The sequence below is a fragment of the Schistocerca gregaria genome, chromosome 2 (assembly GCF_023897955.1).
Source record: "Schistocerca gregaria isolate iqSchGreg1 chromosome 2, iqSchGreg1.2, whole genome shotgun sequence".
Taxonomy (NCBI): Eukaryota; Metazoa; Arthropoda; class Insecta; order Orthoptera; family Acrididae; genus Schistocerca; species Schistocerca gregaria.
Window position 1 is genome coordinate 583818474 of NC_064921.1, and position 20650 is coordinate 583839123.

The 20650-nt window shown below is 45.7% G+C and overlaps 1 protein-coding gene across 10 annotated transcripts in view; it reads left to right on the top strand.

Annotated features, from left to right (window-relative positions):
• LOC126333709 (E3 ubiquitin-protein ligase lubel) overlaps nucleotides 1-20650 on the top strand; it is a 460123-nt gene that overhangs the window by 264502 nt on the left and 174971 nt on the right. For 8 of the 10 annotated variants that reach the window (XM_049996758.1, XM_049996757.1, XM_049996764.1 and 5 more), the window contains 4 exons: nucleotides 5703-6059; nucleotides 12915-13890; nucleotides 14679-15199; nucleotides 18091-18285. In XM_049996758.1, the coding sequence (XP_049852715.1) occupies nucleotides 5703-6059; nucleotides 12915-13890; nucleotides 14679-15199; nucleotides 18091-18285 (2049 nt within the window). The remainder of the gene's footprint in view (nucleotides 1-5702; nucleotides 6060-12914; nucleotides 13891-14678; nucleotides 15200-18090; nucleotides 18286-20650) is intronic. The other 2 variants (XM_049996760.1, XM_049996763.1) reach the window with 1 other exon arrangement.

The following is a 20650-nucleotide window of genomic DNA, read 5'->3' on the forward strand; positions in this document are numbered from 1 at the left end:
TTGGCAATTTTAATGCTACTATAAATACAATAGGAGGAAAACTATGTCGAACAAAAATGTTCCATATGTTATACAGTCCTGCATATATCCTCACTCGGTTTCTAGACGGGTCACCGCATCCAGTTTCTAGGGTAATCTAGTAAGACATTGACGGCATGCACAAACAAAGCGATAAAAACACTTTAACGACCAATAGATATGCAAGATACCTAACACACAGGTAAAGCTCTTGCGGTATTACCTGGAAACATCCTAGGAAAACTGCCGTAGTCTATGTTTACTTATAATCTACAGTAGTTTTACAGCATTAACTGTCATTGAATCCAGATCCATCTCAATCCATTTTGAAAGAACACTGCGGAGGGAACTGCATGCAAAGGACATGTGGGGTTCTAGAAAGTCGTTGCTCACAGAGACACGTCATGCTTCTCCTCTTCAGTGAGTCAGACAACACAGAAACTGAACCGTAGTTGAGTGGATGCGTCTTGTGCGGTCCGATGGATCGCGAGTTTGCTTCTTTTCAAATACTGCAAGACATCAAGTGCACCGAGCGCCCAGTGATAAACCATAATGTCGAGAGTAACTAGGTAAATGTCGTGATTTTAAGGAATGTTTTTCGCAATATGACTTGAGTGCTCTCATACAGGTCACCGTGAGCGTGAACCAATATGTTTCTTTCATCATTTTCGGTGGTCGAGTGTTGCCCTCTATTGGTGATGAGCATGATCTGCACACTGTTGTCTTCCAAGATGACGGCAGCCGTTTTCACGGGGCTTTACGTATAAGCTGGTTTCCTCGAACACTGCGGCATCTGATCGGAAAGACAATGGTTGGTGTTACGTGGCATTACAGTGACGTCTCCCAACAGTGACTACTTTTTTGGCCGGTGTGCTTATATGATACTACTCTCCATTGAACCTTACATTTTATTTCATTCAATTCACATTCGTTGGCCTTAACTTACAAACAACTCTGTATAGTCCTCGTACCAGGAACAACCTTGTCCGCAAACTGACAAACACCACATGGAGAGCGCACTACAACGTCCTTCACACATCCGCCCTTCCTCTGTGTTTCTCTGCTGTAGAGTACGTCGCTACAGCCTGGAGGAACCCCGAAAATTCTAATCAAGTCATTGTGTCTCTTCGTTAGAAAGGTAACATATCATGGTTCCCGAAAGCCTCGTCACTTTTTAAAAAAAACCGTGGGTAAAGTTGGGTTCTTATGGGTTTTATTTATTTTTTTAGTTTTTCATATTGACAATTATCTAGTCCAGTTTGAATTCCTATGATTAATTTATTAAAAGTACTAACTCATTCTGACACTACTTTATTAGTACTTCTTTCCTTGCCCTACCAGCGCTGCGTCCATTGAGAGAACCTCCTCCACCTACCGGCTTGTTTGGTCATTATTAAGAAATAATTTAGGAGAGAAAAGACCCGAGAAACTAGTGAAGGTCTATAAATTTCTGCACGCTTCCAAAAGGTAGCAAATTGTACTTTACAGTCATTACAATTCTAATGAAGTTGAAGTTTGTTTCTAGAAGTGTAAATGATGTTTAGCTGTGTTTCTTACATTACTAGAAACGTTAAACCAAAATATTAATAAAATATATTCTTGTGGCAGTAAATAGTTGCACTCAATAAATATGATTGTTCTTTTTAATAAGTGTAAGGCTAACTTTTTAACATTACGTATGTTCTGTATGTTAATTACATTTTCATAATTAAATATAGCTAGATTCCATTGGGTTTTTTGGTGGGTTTACTTAATTTTTTTTGCAGCGCATGGCCGTTTTCGGATCGGTTAAATTATGACAATCATGCAGCACAGTCAAAGGGAACCTAAGACCAACACCAGTCAATAATATCTTTACGCTCTTGGCAGTAGCGCCTCCAGATGTAAGAAAACAGGTAGCAGCAGAGACTAAAAAGATGACGCAAGGGATAGATCCAATGCATGCGTTATTAGAAACTCATGCTTATCCATCACCACTGAAATTCAGACGAAGCTTCGTACTTACAACAGGACCAACTGCAACTTCAGCAGAAGTGTGTCAAACTGAGCTGTGGACAGCAAAGTCTCCTGGAGGATTGCGGACAGCAAAAGAGAAGCGACCACCAGGATTCCATCTCCAATAAGGGACTCGGAAGACGCTCAACAGATTGAGAACAGGAATGACAAGATGCTAAATTAACTTGAAGAAGTTGGGTATCAGTGTGACAAACTTTATGAATGTGGAGCAAGATAGGACACTGAACAAACCCTCTGACATGGAGTACTTGTTTGCAGCGAATGACTGTCCCGTTCTGACAGCTGAACGTCGAATTCAGAAAGCGTGAAACTGCATAGTTAATACAAAATGGTTCAAATGGCTCTGAGCACTATGGGACTTAACTTCTGAGGTCATCAGTCCCCTAGAACTTAGAACCACTTAAACCTAACTAACCTAAGGACATCACACACATCCATGCCCAAGTAGGATTCGAACCTGCGACCGTAGGGGTCGCGCGGTTCCAGACTGTGGCACCTAGAACCGCTCGGCCACCCTGGCCGGCCATAGTTAATACACTGACGGAGCAAAAAACCACAACACCAAAAATAATTAACGTAGAATAATTAAATTTTGGGAATCCGTTTGTCTAGGAAACATATTTAAGTGATTAACATTGCAAGATCACAGGTTATTGTCATCGCGAGATGAGCCATTGCAAATGACAAATACTGGTACATTAATAAGCGGTGTAGCCACCAGAATGTTTAATGCAAGTATGCAAACGTGCATAAATTGTGTTATAGAGATGACGGATGACAGTTTAGCCGGCCGGAGTGGCCGAGCGGTTGTGGGTGCTACAGTCTGGAACCGCACGACCGCTACGGTCGCAGGTTCGAATCCTGCCTCGGGCATGGATGTGTGTGATGTCCTTAGGTTAGTTAGGTTTAAGTAGTTCTAAGTTCTAGGGGACTGGTGATCTCAGATGTTAAGTCCCATAGTGCTCAGAGCCATTTGAACCAATTGATGACAGTTTCTGGGATGGAGTTCCACGCCTGTTACACATTGTCGGTCAATACAGGGACGGATAATGTTACTTGTGGATGACGCTGGAGTTGTGGTCTTTTTATGTCCTATATGAGCTCCATTGGAGACATTCGGTGATCGAGCAAGCCAAGGTAACATGCCAATATCCTCTGGAGAGCATGCTGGGTTCAACATCGGTATGTGGGAGAGCGTTATCCTGTTGGAAAACAACCAGTGGAATGCTGCTCATGAATAGCAGTTTAACACTTCGAAGCAGCAGATTTACGTACAAATTTGCGGTTATGGTGTGTGGGATAACCACGAGAGGCCTCCTGCTGTCACACGAAATCGCACCATACACCAAAACTCCAGGTGTGGGTCCAGTGTGTCTAGCACGCAAACATGTTGGTTGCAGGCCCTCAACGAGCCTCCTTCTAACCAACACACGGCCATCACCTTTCATCAGGAAGTGCAACAGAAACCTGGCCTCCCGTGAGCTCTCGCTTGACACCACTGAAGTCGCAAATGGCTATGGTTTTGGTTCAGTGGAATGCACAGGGCGTCTGGCTCGAAATTGTCCTTGAAGTAACTGATTTGTAAGAGATCGTTGTATCACTGAGGTGCCAACAACTGCTCATATTGCGGGTGTAAATGCAGTACGATGCGCCAGAGCCAAAGACCGCACACGATGGTCTTCCCTCTGGGTAGTGCCACCTGGCCGTCCGGAGCCCTGTCTTCTTGCGAGCGAACATTCCCGTGACCACCGCTGGCAGCAGTCATGTACAGTGGCTGCATTCCTGACAAGTCTTCCTGCAGTATCGCAGAAGAAACATCAAGCATTTCCTAGTCCTATTACACGGTCTCGTTCAAACTCAGTGAGGTGTTGATAATGGCGGTTTTGTCGCCTTGAAGGCATTATTGACTAACATCAACTCACTACGTCCAATCTCAGACGTACCTAACGCTCATGACTGTTTTTATTTATTTTATCGTATGGTGATTTTATACAATATACAGTTGATATAAGGCAAATGATTTTATACAATATCCATATGATATAAGACAAGATTAAACCTTACAGTCAGTGTTTTTCAACCAGTTAATTAAGCTGGGTGTGAGAGTGAACAAGTCATCGGGAATTCCAGGGTATGAACGAAGTGGACAGCGTTGGACTAAACGTTCAATTGTCTGCTCTTCTTCATTACATTCACACGTTGGTGAAGTGATCCAGCTCCATTTGTACCCGAAGTAGCTACAACAACCATGTCCAGTCCTTAAGCTGTTGAGGCGGTACCAAAGTTTCCTCGGTAGGTCAAAACCTTTTGGCTTCTTTGTCGGATCAGGGTGATGGGCACTTGTTCCCATTGTTTTTGTTGGCCATTCATGCTTTCAGCTTTCATTTAGATCAAAACCATCCGTGATGAGTTGTCCTGCAGTAACACTTGCTGGTCTTCTTGATGGCAGTCGTTGCTGCGGAGGATGACAGAATTCCTGGTGCAGTGGCAGAGAGGGTGATGCAGAGATTTTCTTGGCCTCCCTCAGTAGGGCTTGTTTCCGCCTTAAGTGAGGAGGAGGGATGTGACTCAGTACATGTTACAGCATGTATTTAAAGGAGATCTGATTTGCGCCCTCACACTCACAGTGGCGCTACTAGCGCCGCTATTCTTCGCTTGGCACGAAATTGGAATAGACATCATCTTTCAGATGTAGAAACACGCCTACCAACTTTCGCTTAAGTCTTACGACTGCTTCTTGTTGTTGTCATTTTTTTTCCGTCAGTGTATTATGTAGACAGCAAAGGACTTGGAAGAGCAGTTGAACGGAATTGACAGTGTCTTGAAAGGAGGATATAAGATGAACATCAACAAAAGCAAAACGAGGATAATGGAGTGTAGTCGAATTAAGTCGGGTGATGCTGAGGAAATTAGATTAGGAAATGAGACACTTAAAGTAGTAAAGGAGTTTTGCTATTTGGGGAGCAAAACAACTGATGATGGTCGAAGTAGAGAGGATATAAAATGTAGACTGGCAATGGCAAGGAAAGCGTTTCTGAAGAAGAGAAATTTGTTAACATCGAGTATAGATTTAAGTGTCAGGAAGTCGTTTCTGAAAGTATTTGTACTGAGTGTAGCCATGTATGGAAGTGAAACATGGACAATAAATAGTTTGGACAAGAAGAGAATAGCAGCTTTTGAAATGTGGTGCTACAGAAGAATGTTGAAGATTAGGTGGGTAGATCACGTAACTCATGAGGAGGTATTGAATAGGATTGGGGAGAAGAGAAATTTGTGGCAGAACTTGACTAGAAGAAGGGGTCGGTTGCTAGAACATGCTCTGAGGCATCAAGGGATCACAAATTTGGCATTGGAGGGCAGTGTGGAGGGTAAAAATTGTAGAGGGAGACCAAGAGATGAATACACTGAGCAGATTCAGAAGGATGTAGGTTGCGGTAGGTACTGGGAGATAGATTAGCGTGGAGAGCTGCATCAAACCAGTCTCAGGACTGAAGACCACAACAACAACAACAACAACAATGTGTTATGTTGCAGTTTTAGAGCTGTATTAGATAATACTGTTTTTTGGACTGGGACAAATGACTAATGTCGCTGTTGAAACGCAAGGGGAGTTGTTGGGACAGTTATACTAGGAATGTGGGTCTCAGGGTGCTTCGTTTTCTCCTCAGCCACCGAGCCGGGACAGCGGGTACCCAGAGTGGGAGCCGGACCAGCCGTGGGGGCGCAACCGCTCGTCCAGCGTGTCGGGCTCAGAGGCGTCCCCCCGAGGCCTCGGCGCCGCCCACGGCGCCGGCCACGGCCACGGCCAGCTGCGCGATGTATCGGGCTTCGCGACGACCGCCCGCAGCCCGCGGCGCTCCTCCGGGCTGCACTCGCCGCCCGCGCCGCCCACGCCGCCGGACGGCCGCCGCGCCAACGGCTTCTTCGGCCGCAGCCTCGTCTCCAGCTCCTCCGTGTCGGACCTGCAAGGCATGGCCAGCCCGCTGCCGCACCAGCACCCGCCCGCTTTCCATACCATGCACCAGGTGAGGCACTGCTCTGTCCTTTGACACTTCATTGTGCTTACTGCGAGAGCTGCAAGTTGTAGGGTATCTTCGGAACCTACTCTTCTAGCTACGAAGAACAGAGGAACTACTTTTCCTGGTGGTGCATAATGTTAGTAGCTAATCAGACTTCCTGGCAGATTAAAACTGTGTGCACTTGCCCCAGAAAGGCGAAGGTCCCGAGTTCGAGTCACGGTCCGGCACACAGTTTTAATCTGCTGCAGAGTGGAAATCTCATTCTGGAAACATCCCCCAGGCTGTGGCTAAGCCATCTCTCCGCAATATCCTCTCTTCCAGGAGTGCTAGTTCAGCAATGTTCGCAGGAGAGCTTCTGTGAAGTTTGGAAGGTAGGAGACGAGGTAATGGCGGAAGTAAAGCTGTGAGGACGGAGCGTGAGTCGTGATTGGGTAGTTCAGATAGTAGAGCACTTGCCCGCGAAAGGCAAAGGTCCCGAGTTCGAGTCTCGGAAGTTTCATATCAGCGCACACTCCGGTTCAGAGTGGAAAGCTCATTCTTTAGTAGCTAATCTATCATGTCTTCACCAAGGCTGCATGCTCAAAGAAACCAACTAGAGACCAAGCTTTAGACGCCCGTTACCTGCTGCATAATCTAGCGAATTATACAACGCCTGGCAAAAAAAGAAAAAAAGAAAAACTGAATCACCCAGAGGACATGGTCGGATGTCAAGGTAACATATACAGAACGCTGGCTGGTATGTAAGTGACTGGAGTGGCAATTCTCTGCAATAGATAGTACGGCCACCAGAGTCCATTATTGTTGTTTGTGTTTACTATTGTTAAGTGGCCTGGTAAGGCATATAAGTGGCTTGAACAGAGTCAGACGCTGAGTGATCACTATGCAAGACACGCAGATACTGCGCATTCGTATGAGACAGCGTTATCAGCACCTAACACAGTTTTAAGTGGAACTCACCGTGAGTCTCTGTTTGACAGTCTGGTCAAAATGTGCATCTTCCAGATTTACGCGGCATTCGGATCTGACAGTGTCCGACGTTTGCAATGCATGGGGACGTGAGGGCAGGCATACTCGTCGTCAAGGTTCCGGTCGACCAAGTCTGACAAGAGATGATCGCCGTACTGTCCACCAAGTACAAAATGGTTCAAATGGCTCTGAGCACTATGGGACGTAACATCTGAGCTCATCAGTCCCCTAGACTTAGAATTACTTAAACCTAACTAACCTAAGCACATCACACACATCCATGCCCGATGGTGGTGGTGGTGGTTAGTGTTTAACGTCCCGTCGACAACGAGGTCATTAGAGACGGAGCGCAAGCTCGGGTTAGGGAAGGATTGGGAAGGAAATCGGCCGTGCCATTTCAAAGGAACCATCCCGGCATTTGCCTGAAACGATTTAGGGAAATCACGGAAAACCTAGATCAGGATGGCCGGAGACGGGATTGAACCGTCGTCCTCCCGAATGCGAGTCCACTGTGCTGCCTCGCTCGGTCCCATGCCCGAGGCAGAATTCGAACCTCTGACCGTAGCAGCAGCTCGGTTCCGGGTTGAAGTGCTTAGAACCGCTACGCCACAGCAGCCGGCGTCCAAAAAGTACACCAAGTACACTGTAGCCCTTTCACTTTTACTCCTGCCACTCGAGAGCAAGTAATGGACTCCCTGCAACATTCTATGTCATCCCGTACCGTTCGTCGGCCGGGGGAATTACCAGGATGCCAATAACAACACAACATAAGCGGCTGCGCCTGGAGTGCTCCCGTAACCGGCAAGCAGGGGCTGCTGTGAATGGCATCGCACTGTATTCAGCGCCAGATCGCAGTCACACCGTACCCCAGACAACCGTCGTCGCTGAATACGACTGCGACTTGGGTAGGAGTCACGTTCTTCCAATGTTTTCAGAGGCGCAGCGGCGTTATTCCTGCCGTCTCAGTGTTGGGAGCATCGGGTACGACTTCATGTCTTGGCAGGTAGTGGGGGGGGGGGGGGGGGGGGGACCTCTGACGACCCAACGATATGTCATGGATGAACTGTCTGCGCGATTCTGAGGTACTCTCGCGGCCGACAAGAGCACCAGATCAGTTCCCGATAGCATACGTGTGGAGCCAGGTCGGACGTCGTCACAGTGCCATCATTAAAGAATATCTAGGATAAGTTACAACATTTGTGTGCCACCTTCCCTCGGGAGATTATACAACGAACGTAAATACGTAAAACTGCAACCAGTCACATTTTTGAATAATTATTTATTATTCCATGAACCGGTTTTCGAACCTTTTCAGGTTCATCTTCAGATGGTTTCTGGAAGTTACATCATTATTCCTAGAAAAATGCTGTGTGCTGGCTTGTGACTGTGTGGGCGGCTTTTTTCCCTTAGTGTTCACCTGACTGCTCCTATTTTTATATCCCTTTGTATATCACTTCTCACACTTTTACACAAGCTATCTGTGACCTTGAAACTTTGCCTGCACTCAGCACGTGCTATACAACGGCTTTATGATACTCTTACTAACAGAATAAGTGCATGTATCCAGGCCAGAGGGGGTGCAACGGCATACTAATAAGGGGCTCATCACGCCAAGTTCTTTGTAAATTTGCCTCGATTTATATAATTGCGTAGGCTTCCGCGGCCAGAGTCAGTAGACATAAAGGTTTTCTGGGTATGGTAACGCTTCCTAATGTATAAAACTGGTGCTGCTGGAGGAAAAAAAAAATAAAAAAAGTTTCGGCCACGGTTGCAGCGGCCTTCTTCTGGGTCTACTGGTTGCGCCCCCTTTCCTGGTACTCAACTTTTGTTATCAGGCAGTGTATATCCAAAGTTAATTTAGTTGAATATCAAAATATAAGAAGTCTCGAGCAAGAAACTGAAGTCAGCAGCAATCAAAGCCACTAAGAATTACAGATCAGCGAGTTGTAACAACCGATGCAGATCGTCTAACATTACTAGGACTTATATGAAGATCAAGACGTGACCTTTCGAGCGATCCGAGTAATTACGTGTCTGCGGAGGAACAGCCTCAAAGAAAGAAAATTACTGCATGTTAGGAACACCTGATGATGTAACATTTGGCAGAGTAAATCATTGATACTATGATATTAGTAATATAGTCTACAGTTATATTGGGTAGTTATGCTTTGGTTTTGTTGGATGGCTGATTACAGATTCTGAGTGCTGGAGTAACACTTACTCCAGGAATATCAAGGCATAAACCCTATAAAAAATGGGACATGTACTCAAAGTGACATAATCCTGATATTTAGTTTTAAGAAATTAGGTGGTGGGTTTTTAGGGTACATTATTCTGTCTATAGCAATTTATTCAAAATCGAGGAATGATTGCTTGCATGCATGCTTTACTATTTGTACAGTTACAATTGGTTTTATGCAACCTGCATTAGGTAACGAGGCAGCAGGTTTAGTGAGACCAAGAACAAGGACCGGGATTAGTTTAATGAAAACATTTGGAAGGGGGCCCAACTTGACGCGTCATGTATAATTCCCAAACAATTCAGTCATGAGTCAACTGACAGTACCAAGATTCTTGCAAAATACATACAAATGGTTAAGATTTTTAAATTAAATTCACAATGTACAAGGACATTTGCAATATATAGAAAATTACAAAATGTCAACTGCGCAACACAATAGAGGCCCGACTACAAACAGTTAACTGGTTACATAAACCTGAGGCGGCACTCTTTACCCGCAACTAGATCACAGCTGTGAGCTAACCCACAATATAATATAAATTCATTAAACATTAAAAAATGTTAACATACACACTCTCCATCGCTTATTCTGCTCTGATGTAGACAAATAGAGCCAAGGTGCCCAAAGGCTGCTCACATATAAAATCGATACAACGGTAGCACTTCACTGATTGGGCACAAACCTGTTCCACACAAATCGCGTTAAATACTTAAACTACCGCGCCCCTAAAACGCAATTAAAATGATAATGAGAATTAAACCCTTAATTTTTAAAAGAAATTAAGAAAGTCATTGCTCATTTTGCCACAAGACTTTGATCTCACGCCCACAAGGGCTTTATAATAACAGAATTACTAAGTCAATTATTTCCTAATCCGGTGACACCCCCGCCATGGCACGATACCAAAAGAATGACAACAAACAACTCAGCTTGAGGCTGGAACGGAAGATGCGCGAAATCGCGTGTGACCTGCTACCTCTTAGGCCTCGTGCGGTGACGGGGAAGCGGCCAAATCAGTAGGAAAACTCGTCCCTGCCCCAGACCAAAAGAATAGCGAGGTGTCAACCGCTGCCGATACAAGGCTGTCAACATATACCAAACAACAAACAGTAAAACAAGTTTGACAGAAATTAACATACACAGTTTTACTTAAACGGGAGCCCGCATCTCGTGGTCGTGCGGTAGCGTTCTCGCTTCCCGCGCCCGGGTTCCCGGGTTCGATTCCCGGCGGGGTCAGGGATTTTCTCTGCCTCGTGATGGCTGGGTGTTGTGTGTTGTCCTTAGGTTAGTTAGGTTTAAGTAGTTCTAAGTTCTAGGGGACTGATGACCATAGATGTTAAGTCCCACAGTGCTCAGAGCCATTTGAACCACTTAAACGGGAAATTGAAAATTCACATATTAAAACCTCAGTACGGGAGCGGCCCGCTCATAACACTGCAAGTTAACCTTACCATCAACAACAAGAAGCAATGTACAAGGTAATTTAAAAGAATAATTACATATTACTTCAATCAAGATTTTAAAAAAATCGAAGTATACCTTTACCAGGGCCTCTTAGGGGTCAATAGACACTGTAATTGGGGTCGGCAACAAATGGAAGATGGCCGGTTAAAACATACACCTATAACCCGAAGGGCCCTTCAAGACAGATTAAGGTGTGTGCAAATACAAGCACACACACACACACACACACACACACACACACACAGGGCCCAAGCGTGCGTACATTTAGGCTGAGCACACACAACTTTAGTTACAGCCCAAATGCAATATCTCGCAGCAAGAACAGCCATGAGGTCTACAACAAACAGAAATGACAATCAGTAGTATCAAATACATTAATAATAAAAAAAACATTCTTTCAAGTACAAGACTGACAGGATGACGCTTGCGTCCTCACGGAAACCGGCACGGCTCATTTAGTTTATTAACAACAATAAATACATAATTTAATCTGTGAGTTTAGCAAGTCTGTATCTTTATTAGTTATGAATCTAGGAAGAAATTAAGTTAACACGTTACTAGCGTCACATCATGTCTTATATAAATGGCTTGTACACCAATTGCTCTTCCCAGAGCATTCTGTGTATCTAGAATGGTGAGAATCTACACTGACAAAAATGGTGTTACACCACGAACGCCTTGACCAACGCTACCATACTCACACTATGCTATTTCTATGCTTTTGGGACATGTTGGTAAAAACTTCATCCTCTATAAACTTACTTTCAGTACTTTTAGTACAGATGAGCGCCATCCTTAGAGATGAATAACGGTGTGAGTCCATGACGTCACTGGAACTATTTAGGTGGAAAGAAAAACAAAGCATTCGCGGAGGAGAAGCGCGTTCAACCTTATTGCCATTTTTTGTAATCTGAGAACGTGCGAATCACTGTCAAGTCACGCTCAGCGTCGTAACTCGCTAACAATTCCGCAAAGATGGTCGTTCGTTGCTCATTATGGTCTTCTTTTAGGAAACTAGCGGCACACCCCTTTGAGTACCCCAACTGGTCGATGAGTGTGTCAGCTTTACCAACAGACACATCCAGCTGAGCAGCGAGGTGTTGTGTGTGAGCCGTCGGACAGCTCAAATGAGAGTTTCTGCACTTTCCAACATCTCAGGAGTCATAGCTGTATGCGACCTTGTTGTGGTGACAACACACTCCTCGCCCAATGACTCCCTGTGCTTTTGTTCACTGCCAGGTCTCCGTAGACATTCTGTAAGCGATTATGAAAATCTACGAAGCTCTGGTTTGCGCCAACAGAAATTCAGTGACAACTCTCTGCTTGTTACGTACCTCCGTTGCAGATCCCATTTTGAAGGCTACGTACAGCGCCGCCACCTATCGGAACTTCATGAAACTATAGGGGCTGAAGCGGGAATGTACCAAGTTGTCCCACACCAAATTCCGTTGTGTTTCATTTTTTTTTTTTTTTCAACCGAAACTGGCCCAGAAAAAATGTGACGTGTGGTATAGTTAATGCCCACACCGTGACGCCTGCAGTGCGTAGCCGCGGTCTTCACGTCATACAGCCAACGGCCGGCACGCACCGCTTATGCGCACCTCTGCACAGCTGTACAGCCCAGGTGCGGGCCTCACACACTGAGTGCCTCCGCACTGTCAGAGCAACCTCGGCCGGCGTCCTCCAGAGAGATAGTTACGTGAGGCCGCGGCGCCAATCATAACAGGACACGACAAGTGGACTCGGTTACGGCGGGCACATTCCTCCGCCACTCGCCCTATATAGCCGCATACGCCGCCACTACTGACAGTGTCGTGTTGGGCTACCTACTTGGTACGTCGATGTCGCACCCAGAAACGATGCTACACTTTGCTACGACTGTTTACCATACCGGACTTTGCAGCCCACTCCCTGCTCTTTATGAAGAACCAAGTTGTGTTGTTATTGTGGAACTGTTGGCAACAAACAGAATTTGGAACTCACGCCAATCGTTATTTGTTGTTTCTCCAATTACGGATACAACATGACGTCTTACGTATTAAACGCCACTCGTAGATTTTGATGCTGATAAATATCGAACAGGGGCTTCGTGTTATGACACTTTACATCTATGTGCTAAAGAATAATGCCAGTGGAGTTGGTGGAGCGGGAACAAACTGGTGGACGTCTTTAAATGGTCGTTTTGCAGGCACAGTCGATGGCACAGCTCAACTGCCCGAGCTGCCACGGGCACGGCGTGATGTGGATGCCGCCGCCGCAGCAGCACGTGATGCCGCCGCCGGGGCCCTGGATGGACCCGTCCGTAGGAGGCTTCCAGCACGGGCGCACGGCCAGCAACCAGAGCCTGCACCAGGCGTTCGACAGCGGCGGGGGCGGCGGCGGGTTCGCGCCGTGGGGCGGCACGTGGCACCCCGGGCCGTACCCCGCAGCCACGCTGCAGATGCAGCTGCAGCCGCCGCCGCCGCCGTCGCCCGCGCTCAGCGCCCGCCGGCGGCCCGCGTCGCCCGCCGCCAGCCAGAAGTCGCGCCGCTCGCTGGCCGGCAGCCTGCCGCGCTCGCAGCAGCGGGCCAGACAGCGCCGCCCCCCGCCCTCGCCCTCCTCCTCCGGCAGCCTCACCGACAGCGACGAGGAGGAGGAGCACCGGCACCGCGGCCGCCCGCCCCCGCGAGCCGAGGACGTCGCCGACGGCAGCGCGGAAGAGCGCGACGACGACGAGGGGGGCGGCGAGTGCCCGCGCGGCTCCGGGTCGCCGTCGCCGTCGCCGCCCCCCGCCCCCAAGCCGGTGGTGCCGCGCCACGAGTGGGCGTGCGAGCACTGCACGTTCGTGAACCGCGCCGGCACGCGCGTCTGCGCCGTCTGCTGCCGCACGCCGTCCGACATGTCGCACACGCCTCCGCCGCCCCCGCAGCGGCGGGCGCCCGCTACGGACCGCGCTCGCACCCGCGCCACCCCCGCCTCCTCCAAGCGCCACCTGCGGCCCAGTGACCGCTCCGACAGCGACGACACCGCCGCCGTCGCCGCCAAATTCGGCAAACACCTGCGCATCTCTTCCTCGTCTTCCTCGCCGCAGACCGGGAAGCGAGCGACCGCTGCAGAGTCGCGAGAGACGCGCAGGGCCTCGCAGGTCGAGACCGGCAAGGAGAAAGACCGCGACAAGAAGAAAGGTATGACCACAAGGAAAATATCTTTCTGGCCCGGAACGAAGTTCTACCGGTAGCGCGGGAGGGCGCAGAGGAACGCGCCACCTTCTGCGTGCTCCACCTCTCCTATCCACAGTTCATTTTTATCTCTAATTCATCTTGTTATTTTTCGAAAATCAGATAGTGGACACGATAATGAAAGACTCGTTTGCACATCCACCAGTGCTCGATATCCCTGCCGTAGGTCCAAAACAGCTCGCAAATCCAAAGCTTAATCCTAGACCATTTTTTTACAATTTTGCATTCTAGTTTTTTTAGCACTCATGGAAGTCGTAGCTTTACCTGACAATAACCTATTTTTTCCTCATTGTAAAAAGCCTCAACAGTAGCGTACATCACTGCATGGCCTCAAATCTGACGATTTGACACACTACCGGCGACTTGTCAGAGTCGCCCCAGTTTTGTTCACGTAGGTCCTTAGCTGGGGACATCTGCAACCAGGGGGAAAACGTCGGTGTGCAGACTCGAAACGAGTTACACTGACCACTTATCTGCGATCCACATTCGGCGGTGAGTCCGAGATTGAAGCCTTCTCTCTCTCTCTCAATCCGCACGCTTCCATTATTATGTCCACTACATTGTGACACTAAAAAAAATGTTTTGACACTGTTTGTAAAACTAAACGAGTTATGGACATTAATGAAAAATATATAATCCAGAATTAAAATGAAGTGGTTTTCTTGTGTTGTTTTCATGCTCCCCCCTTTACCCTGTACACTAAGAGAGCTAATTGAGTTAAAAACATTTTGTAGGAAAAGAGAGGCTATCGGAAGAAGTGCCGAAGACGTCGGAAACGTCGCATAAACAATCTCGCCAGGGAGAACAGAGTGACAGTGTGTCTGAAACTAAATCTTTCCCGTCTTCCTTTTCTGACACGCAGACTGCTACCACCTCAGCAGCGACTTCCACTAACCGAAAAAAAGTGACGACGGGCACCAACACCTCTTCCGACATCGTCGACCATTCCTCGCTGTCCGTGTCGACGTCTTCAGTCTCTCCCCTCCCCCCTGCACTTTCTAGCGACGCCGAAGTTTCTCCCAGGCCCGACGAGCAAGCAGACGTGGAAATGACGGAAGCGCCTCCGCAGAAGCCTTCCAAGGTGTCAACGGCAGTGGGCACCTCTCCCCCGAGAGCTGTGCCACCTCCGGCGCCGCCCCCAACTTCCTCCGTGCAGACGGCGACTGCGCCAGCCCCGGAGGTCTCCGCTTCCAAGTCTGGCAAAATGGTGACGTCGACGGGAACTTCTCCTCCTCCGCAGAGCATCTCCACTCAGGTGAGGACGTGGCCGGTCCTCCAGCGTTCCTGCTGACCCTCCCATAGTGTAGACGCTCACCTCACTGTTCCTCGGAACCGAGCTTCTTCCCTAGTCTGAAACACGTCCTCGTCTTCCGTACACACCAGTAGAATTAGTCCAGCTAACGGCGACATCTTGGAACAACCAAAATGACATTCATCAGCACATTCACGGATCTCCCTATATTACCGTCAGAGGTCGAAGGTTATCAAAAACTATCCCGCTCATTGCTGTCAGAAGCACACTAGGAAATTACTGTAGGAACTTGTTTGATCTTCTGTAAGTAGCCGTACACTTACTGTTTGCATTTCACAACTTGAATCCACGTACCCTTAGAGCACAAGTCAAAAAAATTTAGTATGGACTGTCAACTTTAAAAGTACGCGAAAAGTTATAGAGATAACTTACAGAAACTGTTGTGAAGTACCCGAAAGTGTACTGCTTGATCATATAATGAAGGTTTTCACGGCCAATGCTTACATGCTTACACTCCCGGTTATTTTCTTTATATAGTTATTAGGCCGAGGTTTAAGACATGTTTGCGTGCCAAATGTTTCACCTTTTAATGCTGGGGATATCATCAGAGCCTATAAATAGGAATTTCGGTTTGCTGAACTTTTTATGTGTGAAAATACTAATTGCTTCTATCTGGCCTCTTATGATGTCTGAAGCATTAGCAGACGAAACATTAGGCACAGAAACACGCCTCAGACCGCTGCCTAACGCCCACAAAACAAAAACCATCAAGTATGGGTGTATGGTGAACTGCTTCTTTTCGATTCAGGAAAGTGTGATAGACTCATTATGGATTTTGTGAAGTTCCTCAAGCAGTTCAGAAAAATATCCGGATATTTTCTGTGTTCTAGGCACACAACATTAAAACATCAGAAATTCATTAAAAAAAGAAAAACGAACAGAGTTTACTCGATCAGCAGACAGCTTCGCCTACAACGTAAGTTGGAGCTATTTAAAGTCTCAACGTTAGCGAGATGATTAGATAAGGACTGGAGAAGAATGGGGTAGAAACTGGCTGCGTCCTTTTAACATACTCGTACTGGAATTCGTGTTAAGTGATTCCGGAAAGCCAAGGAAAACCTAAACTTATGAGGCCGAACGAGAATTTCAACCTCATTCCTCCCGGAAGCGATCCCACTGTCTGAACCACTGCTCGTTTTAAAACACAACGCACAACGAATGAACTAGACTTGTGAACTGTAGATGAAGTACGAACTGTGATAAACACGCCAAGTCTATGGTGAGTAATGACATTTCGTAATTCGTTCATTTGTTTATCATATGTTTAGGCTTTGCAATAACTTGACGCTGTGATGGGCATCTAGTAAGACAAACAAAATCATTTTTAAAGCTGAAAATCACATTCTTATTCGATAGTGTGGTCCCAAATAGTGATATATTCGTTTTATCGATATGTATTAATAGGAGTAACCAGTACTCTAGCAGCAACTGAGTAGCTGTCAGTGCGGTGCTGCAGCTGATAGAGTCCTGGTTAATCTTGGTGTTTTATTGTCCTCTTAACACATATTAGTAAAACGAATATCGCACTACACTTTTTGGGACCGCTCTATCGAAAAAGAATGTGAAATCTAGCTTTAAAAATGATTTTATTTGTAGTAGGAGACAAACCGACGTTTTACCTGACACTGGGCGTTGCTTGAAAGACGTGATGAGCAGCAATTGTTTGTGCTGATTCCAGCTACACATTGCAAAAAGTAAATTGCAAATAGCTGCGAAAATACTAGAGATAATGCACCTGACGATTCTTAGTAGAGACACCAGGTATGTCGAAGTGCTTGAAAACATTGACATTGGAGCCACTTGAAATAAAGTAAATAATTGAAAATAAACTTTCGAGGCCTAGTCTCTAAGCAAGCAAATCATTCGTGACGTTGAAGGCTTTCCCGGTTTATACTTATTCAACTGTGGTATTGATTCAATATCTAGATTGGTAACTACAAGACGAGCAACATACTATTTGTATTGAGGCTCTATGAGATGACGGTACAGTTAACACTTTTAGCAGGTAACTGACGACTGATGGGATGGTTTCTGCTGCAGAGAAAATAGTGGAGCAACAAATCAAACTGAGCTAATTGGTGTTGTGGTTACGGATTGGACATGCACTCGGAAGAAGTGTGGTCCAAATCCCAGTCCGGCTACCTAGGTTTAGGTTGTCCGCGATTTACCTAAATCGATTAATACTAATGAGCGGGTGGTTTCGTTTCAAAAGGATGCGGCCGATGTCTTTCAACGTCCTTATCCAGCTGAGCTTTTGCTTGTGACTCTACTCTTGGCGGGACGTCAAACCCTAAACTTTCTTCCTTTTGCATCCAATCATAATGAATGGCTCGCCAAGAAGTTAGATGTAGTCTGGTTTAAAATGAAACTCTAATGAACTCTCCAATCTGTCTCAACAAATTTCTGTTTTAAAGCGTTTTAGCGCCATATTAAATCATCCTATGTCTACTGAGGTTACGTTTCATCTTACTGTGTTGCACCGTTTCTCACATTACACACATCCCAGCTTCACAGGAAATGGTGCTTGTACCTAATTAATATATGCGCACTATAGATTTAGTTTCATACTTTTTAGATTAGGTCCTTCACAAATCTGTAACTCTGGTGCCGAGCGTAATACATTCCCTCATCGTGCCTCCAAAATACCGGATGCTTCTTCCCGTAGCGTAGCCTCTTAGTACACATCCAACACGCTTTGCATTAGGTTTCTCCTTCTGTCTGTGCTTCTCCTTAACTTTCTGTCTTTGCAATAATATCGATACTTGCTGTGAATACGCGGAGTTGATGAGGAAGAGTCTCAAGTACAGATGGTATACTCTCTCTTGGCTTGACAGACGTACGATGTAGGTCAGAGTGTGGCCGTAACAGAGGGCAAACAGCTGACAGTTAAGAGCGATATCCTGTCTCCACGGAAGCTGAGGCGAGCCGCCTCTCTGCACATGGGCACCCAGACCGCCGAAGGTCTTGACCCGTGGATCGGCACCCTCCAGAGATCTGTGAGCCGGCACTCAGTAACCAGTGACACGCAGGTATGCTCGCTAACATACTACTCTTTACTATATGCTGCTGCTCACTAACATCGACGCTTCAGCTAAGGGAACCTCCACATTTTTCATCACGACGGATTATATAATGCTACAAGGTGTGCATTAGTTGTGTAAGAATAATTTTTGATTTACTGTGGAGAAAATAAAAGGACCGATAGCAGTGTTCAGTATACTTATGCTGTGATTATATAATACAGTTAATGTTTATTTGTGTTAATATGAATCTTTCACCTTGCATAACTTAGTAATAATGTTAGCGGCATCTGCATGTTATTATTTATTCATCTTCAGAGTTTCTAAATCGCGCATTGGTTACCGTTCTAAATTTTTATGAGTGTAGAAGCGTGCACTTCTTTTTATTAAAGTAGCGTGTAGAGGAAATATTTGTCTCCCTAAATTATGTGTATAAACTTAAATATACTGTATCAGTCTAACTCCTGAACTCCATATATTTATGACTTTTTTATCCCATTTATATTAAGATAATGTCGTTATATCGCTATTCAAATATCTACCCTGCAGCTAACGGGGCATTCAGAATACGAAATTACAGGAAACAGGGAGCTATTGCAAAAATTGAGCGAAACGCCAAATTCTCATAGCGTAATTACGACATCGAGGGATTTGCTACGTTGTGGAAGAGACCTAATTTCTTGAGATATCATATTTTCGCACTCCGAAACTAGATTCACTGATTTCACTAAAAAATAAAAAGATAAACCCAGTCTAGCGGTATTTGCAGAACATGAGCTGAAATTTTTCGCCGACAGTCTGCAAAGCAAATTTCCTTCGATGTTATCCGTAATGAATATGAGGTCCTGACTATAAAAATCAATGTTAAAATGGTACTCAACCAGAAATTTATAGCGCAGAAAACACCAGAATTTATTCTTTAAGAAGGTCAAGTCTTAATCTTCGGACGTTACTGTTCGAGAAACCCCTAAGAGCGACCAATATAAAACAGAGGCAACAGCAATAAAAATGATAAAATAATGTGGTGAAGTCACGACTGCAAGGGAAGTAGCCACATTTTATAATTTTTATTGCTCATGTTTATGTTTTTTGTTGGTAGCTCTTAGATGTTTGATGTAATCTGAGGATGAAAGCTTGACCTTGGAAACGTGTAAATTCTAGCGTTTTTTACGCTGTAAGTAGGTGGTTGAGCCGACATTTTATTCCTGCCCTTCGTCATGGATATCTCTCTGTGTAAATAGGCATGTAGAAATATTTTCTTCTCAGTGCCGTTTACAGATAAGTCAGATGTTCTGCTTTTTGAAGAATGAAGAAGAAAATTAGTAAAGTATTATTTTTACTAAAGAAATTTTGAAATTACAGTGTTATGTGATAACGTTGTGTACAACTATGATGCTTTGGCAAGCTTTCTTATATTCATTTTTTTATTTGCATAATATCCTTCTGTTCACGTGGCTGTAAGTATTGGTCATAGGAGACAGCTAAATCCTGTCACGACTTTTTAACAAACGCTAGTTTAACTGTGAAACATTCTTATCAAAGGTATTTCTGAATCATAACCGCCTTCGCTGCTGATTTTGGTAATACAGCATTTAGTAGTGTGAGGACACTTGACCACGAAGTAAACAATTGTAATCTTAGCGAAGGGACATTGCATCAACAAAGTTTGAGCATTAAGGGGAGGAGGGATGGAAAAAGTACAGTTTTAGAATACCAGACCTTGCTCTAAAATCAAGGAAAAAATTGTAAACATCTTCGCAGTCTCACGGACTAACAGTATGTGACGCTGGTGACATGTCCGTCGGACGGGGAAGTACAGTCTGGATCCGCTCTTGGTGCTGGTCGAAAGGTGAAAGTTAAGTGCCAACAGTTTCGCCCTCCCTCTTCTTTCAATCCTAAGAGTAATACAAGTATAAAAATTACTCTCAACTAGTGCCCGTTATTGTCTGGGGGGATAGAGCACTAGACTCCGACCACTGAGGTCCTGGGTTCATTGCTGGAAAGAGAGGGGGATTTTTCCTCATTCCAGTCCCTCGAGGATGGCCACAGTTCCACTCAGCCTGCTACCAAACGAATGCAAAGGATCTTTTCGTAGGAAATATCGCCAATGTGTGCGCATTCGGTTATGTCCCACAATTGCAGTTTCCTGATAACCTTTCATTCCTTATATATACGTAGTTAATATCTTAGATTCTAAATAAACGATCATGTCGCCAGGGTTGTGTTGCTGGTTTATTACCAGCCAAATAATGAATTGTGCACCATCAGTAACCAACCTGGTGCAGTTCAGCTGTTTTGCCTGAACACATTTGGATACAACAGCGCAGGGTCATTCTGTGTGTACAGATGTGGTCAATGAAAAGAGACATTTGCA